The following is a 24,576-nucleotide window of genomic DNA, read 5'->3' as shown; positions in this document are numbered from 1 at the left end:
CTAACTGGACGGTGTGCAGGGACAGAAATGACTAATGCAATATATCAAGGCCATCTGCATTCTGAACAGCTACAGTTTCTCATGTCAGCGAACGACATCCAACTGGTCATCTTGTAACAAAGCAGCAGATGACGTAGCAGAAGTCTAATTATTACTTATGCACATATTCATGTCTTTTTGCTTCATTCATTTGATGCAGGAACACAGTACGCAAGTTTGACAATACATGCAGGAAATGAGGGCAACAAACCAAATGACATGATTTTACCACATTATTGTATTTCTTTGCTGACGCAACATCTAGTGGAGTCACCCACAGGTGGCTGAAAGAACATTTGATGCCTGGATGTGTTTGGATGTGGACTAGATCCTGAAAATGCAAATGTCAGTTAAGCAGCCCAAAATAAAACTTGGGCTCAATTTATGATTTTGATGAAAATATATCTTTTAAAGTTGCCACCAACTTGTACGTCACTCTCTGAGTAGATTTCAATCCAGTCAAAGACTTTATAGAGAGCTGTTTCTTGTGTTGGGTGACTAACACACAGCTGGCTCGATGATGCACTGGAGCCATCATGAACATAACCTCTGCCCCACTATATACAACTAATGTTAGAGTGAGTAGCATCATCAGTGTCATTTCATTCGCCCCCTGTGTGGTAGCAACGTCTGGTCTACGTTCAACAAGCTCGCTTGGTTCTTTCAGGCTAATAAATACATGACTCAACGACTCAACAACTCAACTTCCAGCTTAATCGGCTACCTGACCCGACAGTTACTGCTAACTGCTGTGGGTGCGTGCTTTGTTGGGCTGTATATGACTCAGAATTGTGTCAGTCAAATCATATTCAGACTTATGATACAAATACTCGACTATTCTTTTTTTTTCCATATAAATTTTGAAAGTTTGAACAGAGCTCAGCAGGACATTTAGTGTAATATAAGGGGAAAACGTTAACGGTGCCAGCGATGGATTGAAAATGTGCAACATTTTTTGTCGACACTAGATATCAAACAAAAGCCAGAGACTGTGTCGTTAAAAATATCTGTGAGCTGCAAATTCACCACTACAAAGCAGAAGAGACGAGACAATGTTATCTTGGAGCCTTACGGTGGAAAGTCTCTGTTCCTCTGTCGCTGCATCACTTCCGCAGCTGTCTGTACCAAAGAGTAGCGTGAAAGTTGAGTGCTCAGCAGTCTCAGTCGACTGAGGGGTCTCTGACTGACAATTCGATTCTCCGACTTTCAAGTGGCAGCCCTAGTTCTTTGTGCTAATGTTAGCTGCTGAACAAGACACTGTCGCAGCATTAGCAGCTCACTTATTAATTGGCTCATGGTGTGTGCTTTGTGCCGCTGGGTTAGCTGCTAACAAGAGTCTGGCTTCGCAGTGCCTCCCTCTTGGTTTCAGCGCCTTCAGTGTTGCAGAGCAGAGAATACTTTTTATTAGGGCTGGGTGATAAATCGATTTTATCGATTAATTCGAATTTGTAGTTTAATGAAAATCGAGTTTCTCTTTAAAATCCGCCCCCGTGCCCCTAGTATAATGGTAGGGGAAACACTGCAGTATGATAAGATTTAAATCGTGAATCGGATTTGTTGTGAAAAAATCAGATAATTTTTTTTNGAAAAAATCAGATTTTTTTTTTTTTTTTTTTTAAGGCCATATCGCCCAGCCCTACTTTTTATTATTTCACATTTTTGAAACCTTATTTTATACACTTGTTGATTTTTGTTAAATTATTCAAATTTGCCTAGGTGGTTACTGACACATTTTTTGTGCTGTGACAAAGTCATTACACATATTTTTGCTTTACCCTGACTTTAAACTAGGGTTGTAGTCAACCAAAGAAAATCTTGGTCGACTAAAGTCATACACAATCTTCAACTAATCGATTAGTCGTGGGGAAAAAAAAAATCTGCACGTTATTTTTACTTCTGCGGTGGTGTGTCTGTGTCGCTCAGCAGTTACACCTCCAAAACACTAGTTGGCGGTGGAAGACTTAAGTGCTGTAAAGTTAAGTTCGAATCAAACTTTATTTATGTAGTTGATTCAAAACACACATTAAACATGGCTTAATAGAGACAGTTTCAAACACAAGTACGCTAATCAGCTTCACTATAAATTGCAGAACTGACAGACAAACGCTTGTCTTTATCTGGACTCATTTCACCCACCAATATAACATGCTAACATTATTAGCACAAGTCTATGGCATTTTACATTGTATAAATTAGCCTAGCGTCCAGCAATGTTTTCCTCTTCTCCTGTAAAGCCAGGGACAACAGCAACATGTAGCAAAGGTAACGGTACATAATTTGGCTCCATCACAGCTCACAACATTCACCGACAAAACAAATGTCTTACGCTAAACACGTTTTCCAAGCATATACAACATGCTAACGTTATTAGCGCCAGCCTATGGCATTTTTCATTGTATAAATTAGCCTAGCGACGAGCGGAGATTTCCTCTGCTCATATGAAGCCAGGATAGATCCTGAAGTATAAATCCCTGAAGGATAAATCACACACATGACTTAAAATGCTATTTTAGTGGGGGCTTTACTGTCTTCACAATTTATTGTTTCTGATCTGTGAAATACAAGTAAATACAAGCTTTGTTCCCACTGAGGGAAATGGTTTCAGCTTACAGAAACAGACAGGAGGTCTGTGTCAACGCGACGCTGAGCGTGAGGGTGGGCGAGTTCAACTTTATGTCAACAACAGGGGTGTTTTGAAAACACCCCCGTTTTCACAGGTAACTTAGCCTGTCCTCCCGCCGCAGGAAATAATGGATTAATCCTGGAAAGCTGTTGATGTAGCACTTTACTCCTTATGAAAGTAACACGGCGATTATTTGACCAATGAGAATTTGGTCGGACGAGAGCATAGCGACCAAATAATCGACTAGTTGACCAGGAGACTACAGCACTACTTTAAACCAATATTTTGTGTTGAATTATTGATTTCTTCAGCAAGTAGCCATGGGAAAGGGGGACTACTACTTATGTAGTAACCCTCACCAGCAGCATTTAACCATTTGCCACAATGACAGTAAATATTTCCCTCTTTTTTTCACTGTGAAAGCATGGTTCACTGGCTATACAACTCGAGGCGTAGCCTTGGTGGTGATGCGATGCTGGACTAGTATGAATGTCTTTCTGAAAGCAGTGTGGTGTCCATGTTCCTGATTATTTTTCTGATAAGAGGCTCAGCAGTCTAGAAGGCACGTCACATTTACTTGAGCCAGCTGATGTGCTTTGGGTGCTTGCCCTGCTTGGGCAGACCCAGGACATGCTGGAGGAAGGACAGGCAATCATGCTAAATCTGAACACCAGAGAGTCCTCATTTTAGAGAAGTACATGCTTATGATCAGAATGAATAGGTAGATAATAAATGGAGATCAACGGTGAGCTGTAGACACTGGAAGTCCTATTACAATAGATGCAGCCCACATTCTGGTGGTAATCTCGAGCTTCTCAGAACAGCACTCTGCATGCATCCACCCCACCTGTGTGATGTGCCCATAATTGGGTTTTAATAATGTGTTGACCACCTCATGGGTAATTTTCAGCCAGGCAGTCTGATTGGTCACAGACACCCTCCCACAGTGCTTTTATTCCCATTATGCACCTCAAACTGTGCCTTCTTGCTCGTGACGCCAACTCTTGTGGTAATTGAGGCAGTTATGTTCTGTTTTCTGCTTCTTTTTTTTTTTTTTAGCTAAAACATGTGCAAGTTAATACGGCGCACATGCTGTATGAAACAGGTACACGCAGTAAGACCACACTGAATTACAAAAGAAGCTATTGAGGGTGGAAAGAAAATGAATCTGTTCTTAATAACATGTTAACAGGTGCCTGCGTTCTGCCCTCAAGTCACATCTTTGCCGAACAAAAACAAGTCACTCAGTACCTGGAAAATAAGTGTTCCTGTTTTGTTGCCCCTGGAGCTAAAATTATCTCAACAACCTGCCAGCCATATGTTGTGTTGTGAAGCAGAGGGCATAATGGCTATGAGACTGCAATCATCATGTCATTACATGAAGACGAGATTGATTAAAAAAAAAAAAAAGCGAATGTGCTCCCGAGTGCGGTAATTGCACTCTGCCGAGATGCTGCACCTGACGTCACTAAAAATAGGTGCTGAAGAGAGAACCGTGTGAGCAATCCAGGGGCTCTGACCTGTCGTATACAACCAGGAAAAGAAAAGCACTTTACGGAGATGTGATGTCTTTGTGCTCTGTAATTACAGTGCAGGGAATTGGCTCAATCTGCATCATTGTATAAAAAGGCCAGTTTTATAATGCTCTAATGAGGACAGGAATATGTCGTCTGAATTAAAGCTGATTGCATCACTTTAATTTGTGCTTTTAAAACACCAGACTCATTTAAATCACTACATAGTAAATTAATTTATTTCTCATAGCCTATAGATTTTCAATGTGTCTTTTTTTTATTCTGATAAGCGTCATTATTTTTTACAGCTTTTGGTACCACAAAAACTCTTTAGAGAATAATTTTTTTGTATATAAAGCCATACAGGAATATTTCAACATTTTGGGAAATATGCTTATTCGCTCTCTTGCCAAGAGTTAGATCAGACGATACCACTCTTTATCTGTGTGCTAAATATTTAGCTATGGCCAACAGGTGGTTAACTTAGCTTAGCATAAAGGCTAGAGTCAAGGGAAATCAGCTTGCCTGGTTATATCTAAGAGTGAGTACGAAACAAGACATTAGATGACATAATTTTGGGTTTGGGAGAGACAGACAGACATTTTTCAACATTTTAACACATTTTTCGATAAAATGGTTAGTCAACTAATCGAAGAAATAATCGACAGGTTAGTCGACAATGAAAATAATCGTTAGTTGCAGCCCTAATTCAAAGTACAGTCCAAATGCCCGGATGTGAACTTGCTCTGCCCGTTCCATCTGGGATGCATCGGGAGGTGATTTGTGTGGACTTTTGACAGCCAGGTATCCCAGAATGCATTTCTCACAAACCAGCAGCAATGGCAGCCATCCTTGGGAGTTTGTACTCCTGAGTCGAACTTGCCAAGTCCAAACTCCCACGTGCGCAAGTCCGAACTTGGCGTACTTGGTATTGAGAAACGCCTTAAGAGACCTAGAGCTCACTAATTAACATCTAGATTGTTTAATTGCTGTCAGTTTGAGGCTCATGTGCTGAAACTATTTCCTGGCCATCAGAGACTTTAAGTAGCCACTGTTCCAGCACGTATCTTCCCGTAAGACCACCACTTGACATGTTAGCATTTTTCTGCACAGAGTATACAATAACACAATAATTAGTGTGATTTAAAAGCTAAAAATACACACTGCTCTTTGTCATGAGCCTCTCCCACCGGACGACTATGCGCTTGTGCACGTGCTTCAAACAGTAACCCGGTGTTTCCCAAATGTTGTATTATCTAATCTTACTTAATTGTAGAGTGGCCCACGGCGCATTCACTCAGCCCCTCCTTGCCCTGCTCTTTTTCTGTCTGTTTTTCAGACCACAAATGAAAGAAGAATTAGCTAGCCACCCCTCCATCCCTTCACCTCACTCTCACCGGGATGATAGTGGGCAGCAGCTCAGGAGACTTCACAAACACGAGTGGTATCTTCTTATCTAACTCTCAGCAAGACAGCCAGTAGTAATAATAATGATTATTACAAAGCAAAATGTCAAACGGAATAAGTGTGGTAGAAGTAGCAGGTCTGTAGCATTCGTATTGATGGCTGTAAAACTCTAGTTGTGATCGCAGATAACTTGTCTTACCGAGTGTTGGGTCGTACTCCCAGATGAAGCGTCTGGTCAGAAATCTCACCACCAAAGCTGCAGAGAACAACAAATAAGTTCAGAACATGAATACAACAGAAGGAAAACTTAGCAGGGTAGTTGTCATGCTTTACAGAATATATTCAGTAATAATTGTGTCCTGAGTGTGGATTTTACTACATGGAAAACAAACTGGAAGTGCGTGACCATCAGTTATTAACAGTGCTGATTATATCAGGCGCTGGCCCTAATATCCACATCCACTGACAATATGTCTCCTTTAATAGCTAATCAGCTGTGGATGACCACAGATCCAAACCACTTTAATACACTTCTCATCTAAATGCTAATACCTATTTGAACAGTTCCAGATCATTAAGGCAGAGTTTAAACAGCCTTCAGGATGAAATATCGGCTCTGGAAGTTCATCACGAGCTGCCTCTCTTGTTCTGCCAAGCATTATCCTTCATCACAACTAAACAAAACAACATCCCCAGCAGGCCGGTGACTCACTTTCTTAATGATTTACCATCAACAAGTAAACTGCCAGGCGGATATGCTGATCTCCTTCATTTAGACAGAATCAGGAGGCCATTACCTCTGTGTCACGCAGAGCTACAAACCATCTGTGTGCTGTTTGCCGGAGTATAAGTACCTGTAAACACCCATTCGACATGTTGACTCATCTGGGGAAAATCTAGAAACTGCATAAAAACATTTATTCGCCAACCAAAATGTGGCAGCTCTGTGATGCATGATTCGTACCTGGCTGTCTTTTTCAGCAGCACTTGGCCTGTTTCATCTCAAAGCCAACATCGACTCTCCCATTTGATTTGTTGTATCAGTGCCTTCTCTGCTGCTCATTATGTTATTACATCCCCTGGTACCTCACACCTGAGCTCTATGGTGTAATGTAATTGAGACACCATGCATCGTGCCCCCACGGCCAATGAGATGGAGCCCTACTGCCCTGGATGCCCAGATGTAGATGTAAGGGAGTGACACTGAACAACCAATCTGTGTTGAAACAGTGGTGTCGGGTAGCTTTGAAGTATTTCTCATGTCACAGACACCACTTTTGGTTTGTGATGTGTCTTTGTTTTTGTTGTGGTGCTCTGCACAGATTTAACACCTGTCTGCCTGCCCACCTGCTCTCAACCTTGGCTGTCTAAAGCTTAGTGCGCCACTGTTTCCTGGTAAAGGTGGCAGGGTCTGCTGATGTTTGTTTTGATTGTAATTTTTTTTGTCTTTTTGTCTTTTTGGTCTTTGTGTGCTTGTGTATCAGTCTGTGTCCCCTCTCTGAGGTCTGAGGTTTTTGTTGGTTTGTGAAGCAGTGTAGGTAGAACTCTTCCTTTTTTTCCTCAGTAGGACTTTGAGGAGTTTTGCGTCACATGGTGGATAATTGATCAGTATTTGTTTATTCAATATGAGTCATATAGTCATTGCAGTATTCAACAATTTTATCGTATACCCCATGATATTGTGCAGCCCTAGTTAATGGAGAGGCATGATGCCACTGAGACTGAGTATAAGCAAAATTGTGTACAGTTAGCAGCTATTTACGACGTGTTTCTTAGAGAAAATAAATTTAATGTCAGACATTGAAACTTGTGCATGTCTAAAACGGCGGCTCTTTGGCTCTGCAGGTGGATGATTTTCGGCATTTTGGGAAAAATAGCTTAGCTTTACCCTCTTTCCAGCTCTTATGCTAAGCTAGGCTAACCGTCTCCTGGCATTAGCTCCATAGAAAAAGCTCAGTGGTATTCATCTCATCTCACTCCTGGAAAGCAAATGAGCTATTTTCCCAGAATGTCTACCTCTGTCTGTCTGCTGTGCTTAAATGAGACTGCACATGTATTGAAAGTTTGCCTTCATTAGCCACTGTAAGAGTCAGTTTATGTTCCATCAGAAGTGGTTTGTAAGAGGTGTTCAACCATGTTATAAATTAAGTGTTTTCTTGGTGTTCCAAACTGCTATGCTGAAAGCCAAAGTGGGAAGCCCACCATGCTACACTGTCAACACGTTTGCAGACCCGTGAAGGCACCCTTTTTTTTGTTTGCTAACACACACGAACAAGCAAGTGTTCACACTTTCAATTCACTTCTCTGCGGGAGCTGTCATGTGCCTGAGTGACTCGCTATAGGCCTGAGTGGTCCACTTGAGTCCAGGCGTGTATCTGTATCCCCATGTCAAGTTGCTGAGCTGCTGCTTTTAGCAAAGAGACAATGGAGAAACGGCTCTGCCTTTGAACTGGGAAAAAAACCCCATCCATCTCGGCCTGGCCTTTTTTCTGCTCATAATTAGCCACGACAAGGGACGGGAAGAAAACCCATTATGTCGGCCAGAGTGTCGCTGCCACGTTTCATTACGCTCCTAAAGAACTCAAGTCCAGCCTTTGAGCTCAGGGCAGTGTTTGATGATTACTGGGAGCCTGGTGCTCAAATGTTCCAATTTATCTTTAGCACATACGGAAGAGCTGTGGAAGGCTTCGCCGTGGTCTCTTTTTGTTAGGCAAAACATTTCTTTTACTTCACATTGTTACATCAGTTAGTCCCGTGAATACAACATGCACAGAGAGACAGGCAGTCCCTTTGAAAAGCCTGTTGCAGCCCTGTTGTGCTGATTTTCTTCCCTCTCTGTCCTAACACACGTAATGTGTTTTCAGGGGAGGTGAGAGTACGTAATGAAACTTCCCTGAACGCACTCAAAGCAGAACAGCAGCAGATAATTTGTCATGCTGTTAAGAAGGCGCACTGACACGCACGTTTCTTCTCCAGGCACATTTGCTTCTCTTGTTGCTGACTGAATTTCCCACTGAGGTTATTTCGTGTTGTTTCGGCCACAGTGGCCTGGATTCCAGGTGGACAGAACAACCAATGGGGTGTGAAGTCCTCTCCTCATTAGAGGTAACTGTATCTCCTGCTTTTCACTGCCACTAGAAGAAATGTACACACGGAAGAGAGGAGCCTTTGTTAACATGCGTCAATATGCACATTGTGGCCCAGATTCAGTACAGGTTTGCAGAGGGAATAATGTGCTCTGTATCGCCAAGCTGACCAGATCACAAAGACAGGCGATTCACTGACTGTGTGCAGTGAGAGGAAAGTTGATAGCGGAAAAGAAACCTCTTTTGCACCTGTCACAGTCAAACACACCACTACTGTGGAAACCTTGTAGCACCGGTTATGTTCAATTTAACTGCAGGTAGGGCTGAAACAGTTTGTGAATTCATACCAAACCATCACAGTCCAGGGGTCACGGTCTGGTGCACGCGGCCGCACACAGCAGCATGCAGAATACACAGTATGTAGATAGAAGCCTGTAATACAGAGCCAAAGTTCACAAACCCGAGTCTTACCCAGAAACCTTTAGCTATTGGCGGTGGTACGTGTCCACAGGGGCATTGTTTTGACGTGAAGCGTTGCGTCAGCTCCCAGCATTGGACACTTGATGGGTGTGCCAATAGGTGGTTTGCTCCCAGATTTCAAACCAAACCAACATGGTGACTAATTTGAAAACGTTATCTCATATTACAAAAGCAGTTCATCGAAATGTGTGAGAAATAAGCCATGCGCTTACGATTAAATGTCTGCCCCCTCGCTAGTCGGCGCCAGAAATATTAGTTGGATAAACCAATTAGTAGGGATGTCCCCATCGCATTTTTTTTTTTGCATCCGATCCGATACCGAGTCCTTTATTTTGAAACCGAGTCCGATCCGATACTTTGCAAAGCACTAAGAAAGAAGGAAAAAAAAAAAAAAAAGAATCCGTCCAAGTTGTCCCATAAGGTTTGTTTTTAATTTAAATAGTATCCAAAAAGCTTATCGGTGGTTCAGCAGCACAAAATGTAAACAAATTCAATATCTTCTTGTCTTCAACAAACANACCAATTAGTAGGGATGTCCCCATCGCCGCCAGAAATATTAGTTGGATAAACCAATTAGTAGGGATGTCCCCATCGCATTTTTTTTTTTTTTTGCATCCGATCCGATACCGAGTCCTTTATTTTGAAACTGAGTCCGATCCGATACTTTGCAAAGCACTAAGAAAGAAAAAAAAAAAAAAAAAAAAAAGAATGCATCCAAGTTGTCCCATAAGGTTTGTTTTTAATTTAAATAGTATCCAAAAAGCTTATCGGTGGTTCAGCAGCACAAAATGTAAACAAATTCAATATCTTCTTGTCTTCAGCAAACAAAATAGGTCTATATCTTTATACACTGGAAAGTGGAGGCAGCAAGGAACAAGGTAGATGAAAAACCTGGCCATTTTTGTTGTTTTGATTCTGATTTTGTAAAAATAACAAGATCGGAGCCGATACCCGATCCGAGGATCAGATCGGGACATCCCTGCCAATTACTGTTTTATTCATGTACAAGGCCGCTTAACTGTCATGCAGCCGCCCGCGACTAGTGGGGGCTACAGAGCCTTCAGACAGCAGCCCCCCTCCCACCGGTAATGCTCGAGTAGACTGGAGTTTTAAAACAACATGGTGGGAAATAGGAGAGATGGCCTCTCGCAAAACCAGCGCAGTTCAGCAGTACTTTGATCTAGCAAATGAAAACAAGGTAGCTTGTAGGCTGTGTCAGGAAAAAAATGGCATATAATCACTTGACTGCAGCAATGTGCAGCCACATTCTGCTCAAGCATTTGGATGTTAACCTGTACTGAACGACAGCAGCTGCTGCTAGCGGTGCTAGCCACACTCAGGCCAATTTGACATCATTCACCTGGAGATGCTGTGATCCCGCCCGGTCTGAGAATATAACGCAACTCATTATGACAATGACCTCGCAAGATATGCTAACACTTAACTTTGTTGAAGGTAAAAGCTTCAGGAAGTTAATGCAATATGTTGAGCCTGAATGTTCCTGTTCACATTCATACTGCACGGCACAGAGTCTCGTAATTCAGCAGCATTTAAAATCCAACATGGTTGTTGAAGATTGTGATTAAAGACTTCAAAAGGCTCTTATTGCAAACAATATTTTTGGGACAGTGTTCGAATTATTAACAATATATTGTCTTAAATTTTGACTTTTTTCTGAGTGTTTTCCCTTTTTAGACTAGTCGACTGGTCTTAATTAAAATTTTCGTTTAGTCGGCAGGGAAATTAGTCGCCAGGAACATCCCCAATCACGATATCAATATCAAGTTGCTATATTGCCCAGTTTCTATGTCAGTGGTTAATTTTGAAGTTTTGCCCAGAGTTTCCAGAGACAAGTTACACCAGACGCCCCTGATTTGCATAAAATCATCTAGATTCAACTTTACACAAAGTTGAAGCAGATGCCCTGTCTCTCAAAATACAACACTGTACTACTGTAATGTATTGAACGGCTGCTTACATAGACAGTGAATGGAGACACACTCTAAGGTTAAAACAATAAGGGGATGGCATGCAAGTCAGTCACACTGATGGAAACACTCCTCTGAATGCACAAGCTCAATTTTGTATTATTGTATGTATTTTGTTGTTTTTAATTTCATAGCACTGAGATGCTTCTCAGTTTTATAGCTTGTTGTGACCTGTTGCCTTTTGGGGAAGTATGTGTTCAGTGTTTGTACAGTGTATAGAAATGTTTGAAATGTTCTTTACTTTTAGAATGAAGAAAGTTTGCCAAAGTTGCCAGTGAGCTAAATGCTACATCTAGAAAGAGGATTATGTCTGGTAATATCTGGTATCTTGGCATGCTGACAAAATCAATACCTTATTGCCTTCTAGAGCTGGGCTGTTGCGTTTCTCACAGTCTGAACAACTTGATATTTCCCAACAAATACTGTGGCTGAACTGAGTTGAAAAACTGGTCTGATTATCATATAATTCTCCAGGCCAGACTTCACAGGGGTCGCTGTGAGTGGATGGATGGAGGAGGTGTCTGCCAAAAGCTGCTTTTGTCCAATGTGACCTAATCACATTAATAGCAGAATGTCGGACTAATTGCAAACAAAGCAGGAGCAATTAGCGGCGCCCGTAGCCCTGCTCTGAGCCGGCGCTGTTACTCATTGAACAGTCTCTATTGATTCCCCACGGCCATCAGACGGACACCCACGGCTCTTTGATTCCCTTCGGCCACAAAAACACCTCTTTACTGGCAAGTAGAGCTCTCCCAGTGCTGTGCAGCTGCGGTCAAGTTTTGTACCTATTGTGTGCATGTCACGTCAGGTCATGTCAAACTGACTAGCGGTCCAGATTAGACTGGAGGGAAAATGGTTCGACTGTGACTGACTGAAAAATCTGACAGCAGAAGCAGAAAAATACGAGCATTTAATCAGTGAAATAAAAAGAACTGTCAAAACAAAACTGTTCTGCTCAACACTTACAAAAAGCAGTGACTCAGTGTGTAGTCCAGGTTGAGCTTTTTTAGACTGAATCGAATTTTTGATATCTGTGTCACTGGTCAAAAAAGTATTGTAGGAAGTGTAGTAAACAAAACTGAACTAAAATCGAAGCCAAACTGCACTGTTGTTACAGTCTGTTATCTGTGGCTGTAGAACTTGGTGTTGCACTTAATTCACTATCTGCCAGGGAGATGTAAACTATAGGCAGCTTAACTAGAGAACTTAATGTATGAAACAAAAGCTAGCTGGTGAGATAGCAACTATAGCCTTAGCTCAAACAGAAGCTTCACAACTTGAAATTGTAATTGTAAAAATACAGATTTTGATGAACTGACATCTTGTTAATTCAATTAATTTACCACATAACAATAAAACCTAGAATAATAAAACTAATCAGACAGAAAATACTCATTCTACCTCCTACCACCACACCAAATATAAGTTCCTGAATTTAAATTATCAAAGATTATTAAAAGTTTCTTCACATTTTTATCAATTACTTTTCAAAAGCCACATAAACTACCCTTAACATCGTCATAAAGTAGATCCACCGCACAGCACTTACTGAAAATATGTCCCTTTTAAAGCTAGTTTGCCTGCTACTCCTGTCCTTCGTCTATAAAAATGGTTACCAAAGTTACCATGTAAGTGGTTGCAGACAGGCAATGTAGCATTTAAAAGGCTATTTTTTTCGGCGCAGTGCTCACACCACATTAAACACACCATGGATACCCACAGAACAGTGTGGCCAAACAGTCTGTTTATGGGAATATTGTCTGGTCTAGCTTTGCTTAAAAACAAAATAAAGAATCTCAGAATCCGTTAGCAGGTTAGTGTCGTTCATTAACCTGCCTGTTTTTACCTGGTAACGTTACCGACAGTGTTATTCTCACTTCACCTGTTCAGCTGACTTTCGCAGTTTAGACAACAGACACTTGACTGTCCTGCTGTATTACAGACATTGAAACTAACCACAGACACTTGCCTCGTTCATGGACTCACAGATTGAATATCTGAGAAACACTGGAATAGATATGTGGCGTTATTTTAGGCCTGGCAGGAATTTCCGTTGGTCTGGCAGCACGCCATGCCTGTATATGAAGGAAACACTGTAATATTGGCTGGATAAACGGATATCCAGCAAAACAGGCACACAAGAAAGCATTTAGCTTGTAGATGTTGTGTTTTCCTCCTTGCATCCCATAAAGATTATTCAAATGTAGAGTGCAGTATCTGCATTTTTAGGTATTACTGTATATAGGTTCTATGGCAAAGCTTTGTCATGTAAAAGAACCAGCCCTAAAAAGGCCTGAATTAAGCCATCGTTTGCTAGTCAGGCTGAAAAAAAGTCCGTCCTGTCTTCTCAGTTTCACTGCTTCTATAGCTCCTGCTCTTTCCCTTGTTAGGGCAGTATTGATGGAAGCGGACATACATTGGATGCTTGTTCCATATTCAGACTGTATATGGACTGAATGTTCTCAGTGATTCATGAATCATCTCTAATAAGCTGATGAGAGCTCAGAAATATTAACGATGCAAGACATTTAAATAATTCATCTGTGACAGAAAATCCACAAACACCTCATTCGACTCAAATTCATCTCTAAGTAGAATTAAATCTCGCATCTGATTTAGACTAATTATGATTTTCGGCTGTGCAGAATTATGTCCCTGGACTTGTTATAAATTCGCTCCTCTGCTGGCAGGAAACTGTTTTTCTCTTGTTTTATGTGAATAAAGAAGAGGTGAATCATTAACCAAATGAGCTGTTTCTTGGGTTTTATTGCATTTCTGTCAGAAGAAACGCAGACTCTCGCTGCCCCGCTGTTGTGCTGGCAGACAAGAAGCTCCAATTTACACACAGTGTGGCTCCCAAACACTTGTAAAGGACTTTGGAAATACAATGGTAACAGGAATATTACACCATTAAATCTGTATCATGAATATACACAACATCTCGTCATTTAGACTGCAAAACCTATTGACTATGTTTACATGTACAAAAAATTCTTTTTTTTGCCCGTGTTCCGAAAATCAAAATATTTCGACTACCCTCTTGACATGGCTGATGAAAATGAATATTTACTTGCAGATGTGCAGACTCTGATCAGCATGCACTAACATGTTATCATGCCAAAAAATGGAAAAGTGGAATAGCTTGAGCTTTTTGAGCCGTTTTGCTTTTTTGCAACAGAACAAACACACACAAACCTCTGTCTTTCATTCCTCCAACCGCCATCTTTAAAAGGTCGTCTTTGGGATATATGCGCATATCCAAAAACCTATTGATAATCAAACTCCTTTACAAGTAGTAGTCGTAGTGTTGTGTGTCCACCAAAGCATTTTTTCCGGACACAGAACTCGACATTGACACTTGCCCAGGACAAGTTATCTCTGTGTTGGGGCATACTGGACACTATGTTGAGGTAACTCATACTTAACATAACGTTACTAATGTTAAATATCTATTTAGTGCTGCATACGAGAGAGAGGCTTACTATTTTTACCCGAGAAGCTAACATTAGCCATCCTTTTGCTCCACTAATAGCTGACGTTTGATTACGTCCCTGTCCAAAGCTTTATAATTCAGCCTTGAACTGCCGTGTCTTTTTGAGACTCAGTAAACTAAATCCATAGTGATAAATCCAACTAAAATGTCTTCTGTGATTATTTATGTTTTTCTGATTAAAAATGAGAGTTGAGAAATGTTCTATCTTGGCGAAAACGCTGCACCTGCATTGTCACCAGTAGGGCGGGACCAATACCACAAAGACCAATTGTCACGCAGGACATTTACAAGTGCTGAACAACAGCTGCCATTTCCAGGTAGGAGAGGAAACGCTTTGGTGGACACACAACCTTTTTAAAGACCAATGAGAACTTGGTCAGACAAGAACATATTGATCAACAAATCGACCAGCTGACCAGAATATGACAGCCCTTATGTGCTTGTGAACGTAGTCAAATAATTTGAGATTGTACAACTCATTACTAGCTTAAATGACTATGAAGTTAGTCTTTTTGCAGCAGTCCCTCGTCTCTAATTTATATACTCACCACCTATTATTGGAGATGCTGAGAACAGGCTTAAAGATTGCTCCACTTTGTGCAGTGATTATTGATTTATGATTTCCTGCAAATTCACTCAGCAGTGAAAAGGAACTGAGACAATTAGGACACTTAGGTCCTGTGGCTTTGCAGAGCCACTTCTGTCACAGCTCAAGCATTAATCCTGAACATTTGGAGCTTTAGCATATAAAAAAAAAGGTGCTGCTGGACTTAATCACCTTCACTAAAGCATAATTAGAGAAACAACATGATGTGAAACAACATGATGTGAAACAACGGATGGACACAGGAGAAGGTGGCTTCCAGAGTTCACACAGATTTATTCAGCTGTTTTATTAATGTGACAGACACAGTTACTTTTAAAGTACTGTGATAAATCTACTGGAATGCTGGCAGCAGCACGTTCTCCGTTTTCTTCAGTATTTTTTGTAAGAAAAAGCTCAATACATCTTTGTCAGTCTGAGTGATATAAAAGCACAACATTTCTCTTCCGTGTAAATATACATGCATGCATTATACAAGTGAGAACCCTAATGCTTGAAACAGGCAAACAAATTAGCTACAAAAGCACCCAAACCACTTCCTGAACATGAGGTCAGGTCACTGTTTTCAGTCCCGGAGCTTTCCCAGAGTTCCTGTCACCACCAGTACCTCCCTGGGGCACGTCTGCATCTCTAAACACCAACACCAAGCCTCTCTGGAACTGCTGGTTAGACATAAACCGTATTTCTCACCGTTCAGATCCATAACACTATAAGGAAATATATGTACGTCTAGGGACTTCTGTGAGTCCCCATGGTGCTGGGGTGAATATTCAATCTCTGTCGACTGCCAAATATAAATGAGATCGAGTCAGACATGTTATCATCTCTGCCCCTTTCCAGATCAGATTACAGCTCGCCAATCAGGCTCCATTCATATTTATTCTAGAACTTAACCAGTACCCTTTAAGAAGGGATGTGGGAAGTCTAAAGTGAGCACAGTAACAATAACACGCAAGGCAGCAGTAAACATGTCATCTCCCATGAGTCATGGTGTCACTGTCTGGGCCAATCAGGAACACATATTTCACTCTGTGTGAGCTGGGATTCAGGGGAATCTAGCTTTTGGGCCAAACTGTGGTTTTGAACGGTGAGATGCAGCAGATAGTCATAAAAAATCACGCAACAGTCCTTCCATCGATTATCTATTCATAGCTTAGCAATAGTAACTGAGCTTAGCTTTTTTTGTGCCCCATTCAAAAAGAAAATGCAAAGAGCAAAAGTGTAACGACTGGCTTAAATAGTATATTTATCTACATTAACATAATCGTTAGCATGCTCTGTTAGCTTTCCTGCTGTAGTAATTGAGCGTTCCCCAACGTGTAGACGTTGGCCCTGGGTGCTATCTAAGTTTAGGATAGTCTGACTCACACAATGTAGCCGTTGGCCACCTATTTCAGACGTAATACTCCTCTCCTTCCGCTTTCTCCTGATACTATTTTGCAAGGGCACCGTCACTACATCAGCTTAGCGCCACCTAGGACAGCTGTGATTGGTTTAAAAAAATACAAACAACCCAGATCGTTTTTTTACTCCCCTAGTGTGAAATTATGATGAGCTCAGTCAGACCTTTCTCCAGTGCAGACACAGCGCTAAAAGAAATTGTGGAGGTAGGTCTGGTTATGTCATGCTCATTCTCGGAACCCATCGGCTGTATTCGGCGTCTGACTTCCGGCAGACGACAATACAGCCTCTCGGGGCAGACCCCCGATTTTTTGGCATTCCGGTTTGATTTGGGCGGAGGAGCCGAATTTCCGTTTCCGACTTCCGTTTATATATAATAGGTAAATATGCTGAACCATTGCGATGGATTCAGAGTTTGCAGTGATGGCAATTATGTTCCACCTCGTTAGTTCACTGCACGGACTGTTTAACCTGGCAACAACTGCAGCCGGCTCAAATGTGATTGATCAGTATCACGTCGACTATAAACAGCCTACAACCGGAAACCAGGGCTCTTCCGCTCGTCTTCCGGAGGCAAGATCTCCAGGGTTTGCCTACAGACTCTACCATGCTAAGTTTAGGGTAGCATTACCGGATCTTTGTACTACACTCTAGGAACCCCAGCCAGCGTTACCTGTGATAGCATCACCTTTGCAAGCACATTGGCTAGCACAATCTAAAAGTCTTCTCTCTTGTAACAATAAGAGTGAAAACACATTGTTTGGAAATACAAAGTCTGATACTTTTCTCCTCATTATAGTCATAGTACTAGGATATGATTTTATAACTCACCCATTTAAAAATTTTATGCCTCCACCCTGGTGATTGCTGTGATTGTAGTCATTATGTTTTCGGGGTGTCCGTGCATATTTTGTCCAATTCTCATGAGTGGGATCTCAAGAACGTCTTATGGAATTTTCTTAAAACTTTTACCAATGTCCACTTGGAACCCCAAGGATGAAGTGATTTGAGTTTGGTGGTCAAAGGTCACTGTGACATTGCGTCTTACCCTAGTTAAGACCATCCTGATGATGTGAGCTCAACATTCTGTTCCGCTCTCTGTATCAGTCTGGACTTGCTGCCACCCCAAGTGTGGCAGGATCCACACTGTAGTCAACGACATATGCAGCCAGTCAGGGACTGCGCTTTAGTTGATGACTTAAAACGCAGGCTGCAGCTTGTAGAAGACTAATTGCGGCCCCTGAAGCAACAAGCTACCCTAACGTTAGCAGAGTAAACACAGAAATAAGTGAAGTTATTGCAGAAATAACAACAACTAAACAAAAACAAGAGTATGCAGTCGAATAGTTTAACAGAGGAAAAGACATTCTTGCCGTTCGTCCAACTGGATTTGGCAAATACTTGATTCATCAACTGGCTCGTTGAAGATGATGTTCCCTGTTTTTTTGTTATGCTGATTGGCTAAAGGAGTACTCCCGCCCACTCAAAATTTTTGGAGTGGCATGGAGTCCAGACTGATACAGAGTGTCATCAGGATGTTCTTACCAGGCTATTTGCGTTTATCTCGTTCTCGTGAACTCAATATCTTAAGAAGGCCATGAGGGATTTTCTCAAATTTGGCACAAATGTTCAAACTGATTAGAATTCAATGGTCAAAGGTCAAAAGTCAAAGTCGCTTTGACCTCACAAAAAATGTTTTTGGCCTGTAAGTGTAAAGGCTAATAGTTGTGCATAATTAAGGGCGTGGCAGCTTGTTGACAGGCTGTCTGTGAGGTGTTGCTACAGTCTGAGTGAGATCCACCCCTCGCTCCTGCACAGTGCTAACCCCTGGTCACTTCGGGCTCCAACAAACCACCATGGTGACAACTGAACTGCCCAACTGGAGGTTTCAAATGGGAGTCCACAAACCAATTGGTGACATCACAGTAGCTACTTCCCTATTTATTCAGTCTATGGTTTGAAATCAGTGTCTCTGTTTCATAATTTTCTGATTGTGAGGGCCATGGTTAAAATCATGAGCTGCATCTGAGCCATGTGAGAGTTGCTACAGCCATGGCAACAGTAACTAAAGGGGAAGGGGCTTAGCAAATGATCAATTGAGCCATCAGCTATTTGCTCCACTCTCCTTTTGTTGAGAGTCATTGCTCTCCATGCTGCTTAGTTATGCCTCAGGGTTTTGATTATCTGTGTGACCCAGATGGGAATTGGAAAAAATGAATCTTGATGCAGCTTTTTATCGCTCACACTGATAACAAAATAACAGATGTGAGTAACACGCATCCTCGAGAAACAATATCTGCTCCTGTAATATTAAACAAGTAATTCCTAAAGAAGTCTATCGCTTGTTCTCCAGATTATATTACAGCTGGCTAATTATCAGCACATGACTCATCACTACTTCTCCATGCCCGTAAACTCATTAGTGATTGAGTTTTGCAGATTCCTGGATATTGTGCACCATTTAAATAAATGAGATGTGGGGCATAATCAGTGCAACTGCTCCTCTGAGACAGTAGATGAGCTTTCTGTTTTCTGCCATGCTTGATGACTCATTACCTGTGGGATAATTAATAATTAGGCATATCTTCGTAAACAATAAATTACATGTTTTAAATGAACAACCCTTGAGCGCTGAGAGGTTTTGTATGAACCCCTTTTAATCCCGCACTTACTATCTGATATCCTGGCTCGTCTAAAATATACCAAATAAATTACCACTTGAGCTGCTGTGATCAGCAGTGAAAATTAATCCGTCTCTCTGAATATTGGTATGAGCAGCCTCCAGTCTATGGCTGGCAGACAGCGCACCATCCAAATTTGTTGTGCAGTAAGCACATTCTCTGCGTCACAAGATGGCATTTTGGCTGCTAGATGCTTTTTGCTGCCTCAAGCCACATTCTCATAATAAATCAAAGTGCAATTAAGCCATCAGACGAAATATTTTACTCTCCTGAGCTATTAAATCGTTTCCTCTATAAATCTCCAATGCCGAGGGATTTGCTGCAATCATGAGCAGTGTAATTAGATTTGCTAGCAGTGTTGGTAAAACAGAGAAAGACAATGTTTGCATTGTGTTGACAGATTGGTACAAAATTAACAGCTGTTTTATGGGAATACAGAATGTCTTCTACATAGACATCTGCATGTATAATAAAAGACACTGCTTATCCTGTTGGGGGTTGTGGGGAAGATGGAGCCTATCCCAGCTGACATTGGGCAAGAGGCAGGGTACACCCTGGACAGGTCGCCAGACTATCACAGGGCTGACACATAGAGACAGACAACCATTCACACTCACATTCACACCTACGGACAATTTAGAGTCACTAATTAACCTGCATGTCTTTGGACTGTGGGAGGAAGCTGGAGTACCCGGAGAAAACCCATGATGACACAGGGAGAACATGCAAACTCCACACACGAGGGCTCCCCCACCCTGGGGTTCGAACCAGGAGCCCTCTTGCTGTTAGGTGACAATGCTAACTACTGCATCACCATGCTGCTTTAAAAAAATAGATAAATAAAAAGACACAAGATACTGATAATTACTTCAAATATCTATTGATTTTTTTCTTTTTAACTATATTAAGTTAGATTTAAAAAATCCTTTATGAAATGTGAAAGATGTCACCCATTGAGGTAAACCCACAGAAAATGATCACCTGACTGCGGTTCCTCGTCGCTTTATGGAACATTTTAGTGTCTTTCAGCCCTTTGTTTTGGTTTTATAGCTCACAACTTTGATATTTTACTGTTTTAATTATTTATTAATAAAGATATTATAAAAGGAGAAGTATTTCCGTTCTGTAGAAACAACATGGCCGACTCGCTCTGTATGAAGATATTAACGACTCATTCAAATGTAACAAAAACGCAACAATTCTTCAGGCGATTATAAATTAATCAAAACATGGTTATGAATATTATACACCTTCTGCTAATAGATGCCCCTAAATCACACACACTGAACATTAACTTTGGTTAAATTCTATTAAAAAGGTCTTAAAAGGCATTAAATTTAAGCTGCTGATATCCATGGACACCCTGTCCACAGATGTGACTCATCCAAATCTCTTTACAAATGTTCAGGAGTAGTACCACAAATGTGATAAAAGTTGCGTAAACCTGCGATGACGTTTGTTTTGAAATCTGATAAATTGCCTTCAGTGATGTCACTACAGGGCTGGTGGTTCGGTCTGACTACCAACTCAAGATTGTCAATAGTTGACGACCTGAAAATGAAACTCGGCAATCAAGTATCTTTCTCTAGATGTGGTACTTTTAAGACTACAAGTCTGAACATTTAGAAAACCTGGGGGTGTGGAGTTTGAAAGACCTGTTTACCAGACCTCTGTAGCTCCTTATCTCTGAGTAATGAAGGCCCCAAAATTTAAGAAGGAAGGAGAGTGTGTTTTTAAAACGACATTCCTGTTTCTGCTAAATCAATTTTGATCTTTTTAAACAGTCCATGAGTCCATTGACGTATTATGTATCATAACTGTACCTTGTTGATGACTAGCCTTCGCACAAAAGAGATTACTAGAATTGATCTGATCAGATTGGTTTTCAACATTTGAGATTTCAGTTTGTTTGAATTAGACAATCGTCTGCTGTCAGCCAGTCAGAGCCCAGTACTGTGAGTCCTCACATTTATTCAATAAAAAGTACTCAGATCTCCACAGAGATTTGACTCGACTAATAAAATAATTTCTGTTTCCGAGCAGCTCCATCTCTGGGAAATGACTTTTTGACCACAGGACAGACAACATAATGTAAACACATCATGGAAAAAGATTTAATTCACATATAATTCAATTACAGTGGCCAATGTTCTTACAAGGATTGATTAGCTTTGTCAGGAGGTTCAGCCATCTTACTTTGAGTTTTAAACCCAATACAAGGCCTCTGACAGAGCTCCAAAAACACCAAATCACTTCTTCTAAATGAATAAATAGTTTGTGGAGAGAACTGGTCCCGTGGATCACGACAACGCATGCCAAACACAGACAAAGTGCGCTGAAAAACAAGCACAAGTAAAAAGCTAACCATAAGAGTGGTGACAAACAAGCTGTACTGGAGTTGGACAAATACTTAAAATTATCATGCAACCAGTTCTTACATTGGTGACTCACTCACTTCAAACTCAGAGTTGTTTGCTCACCCTCTGAGAAGCATTTGTGTGCCTTATGTAATGCTGAAACTTTTCAATACACCTGTGCTTGAATACACTTCCACTTCGCATTATGAAGATGGATCTCTCTTTGTCTGAACACAAGTCCCAGTATGTATCAAGTTCACTTTGAATGACAGTAAAGGTCACACCAGCTCCCCGAGCACACAAAGGCAGAGGGAGAGACAGTGATTCTCCTCGGGGGCCCTGCAGCTCTGTAAAATAGGACACCAGAGAGACTTTGATTTCACATCTCTGAAGACTCAAAAGGGCAGAAGATCGCAGTTGTGGAGTTAGAACGGGAAGGGCGTGAGGATTCTAACACCGCATTCATCCCTTTAATTTAGTCTCTAACAATAGCACCACGGCGCTATTCATCAAGAGCCATCTGTGAGGCAGATGAGGGCAGAGATGCTGTAGCAACCACACCTTAGCCAGAGATCTTCACTGTGATTACACACGCGAAGGTGAGGCTCTGTGTACAAAAGCGTCTGGGGGAAAAAGTGAAGTACCTTTTTCACCATGAAGACTCATCTGGGTAAACTTTTATATAATGGCCTCGATGACACTGCAGCTGCAGTAAAAATTACAGAATTTAAAAGGAAACTTTGATGTGAGCCCTGTTGACATTTTGTCTGTCGTGTTTCTTTGAGTTTTCTCCAAATAATTACTTAGAAAATCACATTTTTCGTCGTTTCTACAGTACCTGAAAGGGACGAGGGATCTTTTTTTCTTTTTAATCATTTATTCATTTTATTTTATATTATCGTCATCACGATGCCGAGTACTGTGCTAGATCAAAGAGGGTTAAACAAAGAAGTGTGGGGGTCAGGTTTCAGGTGTTTCATATAAATATATTAAAATAAAATGAAAACAATGAAACTAATTTTATGTTTTAACGTTTTAATCCTTCGACTGCTGATTTTGTGTCGGCTCGGTCCTCTGTGCCACCTAGAATATGAGAGCTGCTTCAATCAGATGCGTTACTAACAGACACATTAACTGTGGAGATGTGCTGCTTAATATCATGAGAATAAGCCAAAAATATTCAATTCAGTTTTATTTATAAAGCCCAATATCGGAAATTACAAATAGCCTCTAAGGCCTTGAAAACATCAGTATTTACTGAACTTGTATTTCTTGAATTACCATTGATTTAAAATATAATATCTTTAGTGCAGTGGTTAGCATTGTCGCCTCACAGCAAGAGGGTTCCTGTTTCGAACGCAGGGTGGGGGAGCCCTTCTGTGTTGTGTCTGCACGTTCTCCCTGTGCCAGCGTGGGTTTTCTCTGGGTACTCCGGCTTCCTCCCACAGTCCAAAGACATAAAGGCTAACTGGTGACTCTAAATTGTCCGTAGGTGTGAATGTGAGTGTGAATGGTTGTCTGTCTCTATGTGTCAGCCCTGTGATAGTCTGGCGACCTGTCCAGGGTGTACCCCGCCTCTCACCCAATGTCAGCTGGGATAGGCTCCAGCACCTCTGCAACCCCCAACAGGATAAGCAGTTACGAAAAATGAAATGTCCCATAATGATCACTTTAAGGGCGCTGCCTAACCAAAGTATTTGAACAGTGCGTGGTTATTATAGGATTTAAGGTTTTGTGTCGGGTTTTGGATCTTGTGTCAGCGGGTCGGGTTGGGTTGCAGAACTTTTTGGTCATATGTGCAGGTGGCGAGGTGAGTGTGTTCCTGAACGTCACAGTGCCAAGGTGGGGGCGGGTCTTAAAAGTCAGAGCCCCTGCAGAACTGTCAACACATCACAAAAGACTGCTATATTGCACTCTGAATATAGCACCAATGGTTTAATGACTTCTTGTCTTGAGACTCTATTTTGTTTGATACACGCCGTGCTGTTAAATCTTTGCCATTAGACATCGTCTCATTGGTCAGCATCTGCTTGCATGTCAGTTATTAGACTAGTGCTGCCAAACTACAATGCATGGTTGAAGGAGGAGAGCGTGACAAGATGAGTGTAGATGAAAGTGCAAATGCCAGATGGGAGCTGGTGCCTACAAGACTGGCACGTAAGCTGTCTGCCAATATTTTGGATACAGGAGAGACAAAGTGGCGCTAGGCCTGTCGGTCAGGTTGTGTCCATATATAGCACAGTATTGCCCTTGTCTTTACATGTGTTTACATGCAAATTTCATCAACATTTTAGCCAACATGATTCCAGAATAAACAGAATAAACTTGGATGCAGCACCTAAGCTCTGTGAACATGAAAAAAGATTATGCTGTGCCACATTTTGCTGCCATTTCTGGTATTATACATTTCTAGTGTCATTTCTGGAACTGTATTATAATGCAACTATATTATCATTATGTCAGTGGCATAAAGTTCAAATGACTAATATTATTAGGGCTACCCCCAATAGTCGACCAGAAAGGTGATTAGTTGGCAAGATTTCATTGGTCGCTTAGCTGCAGAAAAAAAATAGTTATAGCTGCACCTTGTCAAATTAAACCTATATGACTGGACCATGTGGGAATTTAAAGGGATAGTGCACCCAAAAATGAAAATTCAGCCATTATCTACTCACCCATATGCCGATGGAGGCCCTGGTGAAGTTTTAGAGTCCTCACATCCCTTGCGGAGATCGGCGGGGGGGAGCAGCTAGCACACTAATGGCAGACGGCGCCCCAGACTAACGTCCAAGAACACAAAATTGAATCCACAAAGTATCTCCATACTGCTCATCCGTAGTGATCCAAGTGTGCTGCAGCCCCGACATAAAAAGTTGTTTCGAAAAACGTCATATGAACTCTGT

General features: G+C 41.4%; 1 protein-coding gene across 2 annotated transcripts in view; it reads right to left on the bottom strand.

The window, feature by feature from the left end:
• The window catches only part of rerg (RAS-like, estrogen-regulated, growth inhibitor), a 68,137-nt gene that overhangs the window by 10,830 nt on the left and 32,731 nt on the right, over window positions 1–24,576 (bottom strand). For both annotated transcript variants that reach the window (XM_050036610.1, XM_050036609.1), the window contains exon 3: window positions 5,783–5,839. In XM_050036610.1, the coding sequence (XP_049892567.1) occupies window positions 5,783–5,839 (57 nt within the window). The remainder of the gene's footprint in view (window positions 1–5,782; window positions 5,840–24,576) is intronic.

Source organism: Epinephelus moara, chromosome 23 (genome assembly GCF_006386435.1).
Source record: "Epinephelus moara isolate mb chromosome 23, YSFRI_EMoa_1.0, whole genome shotgun sequence".
NCBI lineage: Eukaryota > Metazoa > Chordata > Actinopteri > Perciformes > Serranidae > Epinephelus > Epinephelus moara.
Note: the sequence above shows the minus strand (reverse complement) of the source record. Positions and strands in the feature narration are given on the sequence as shown.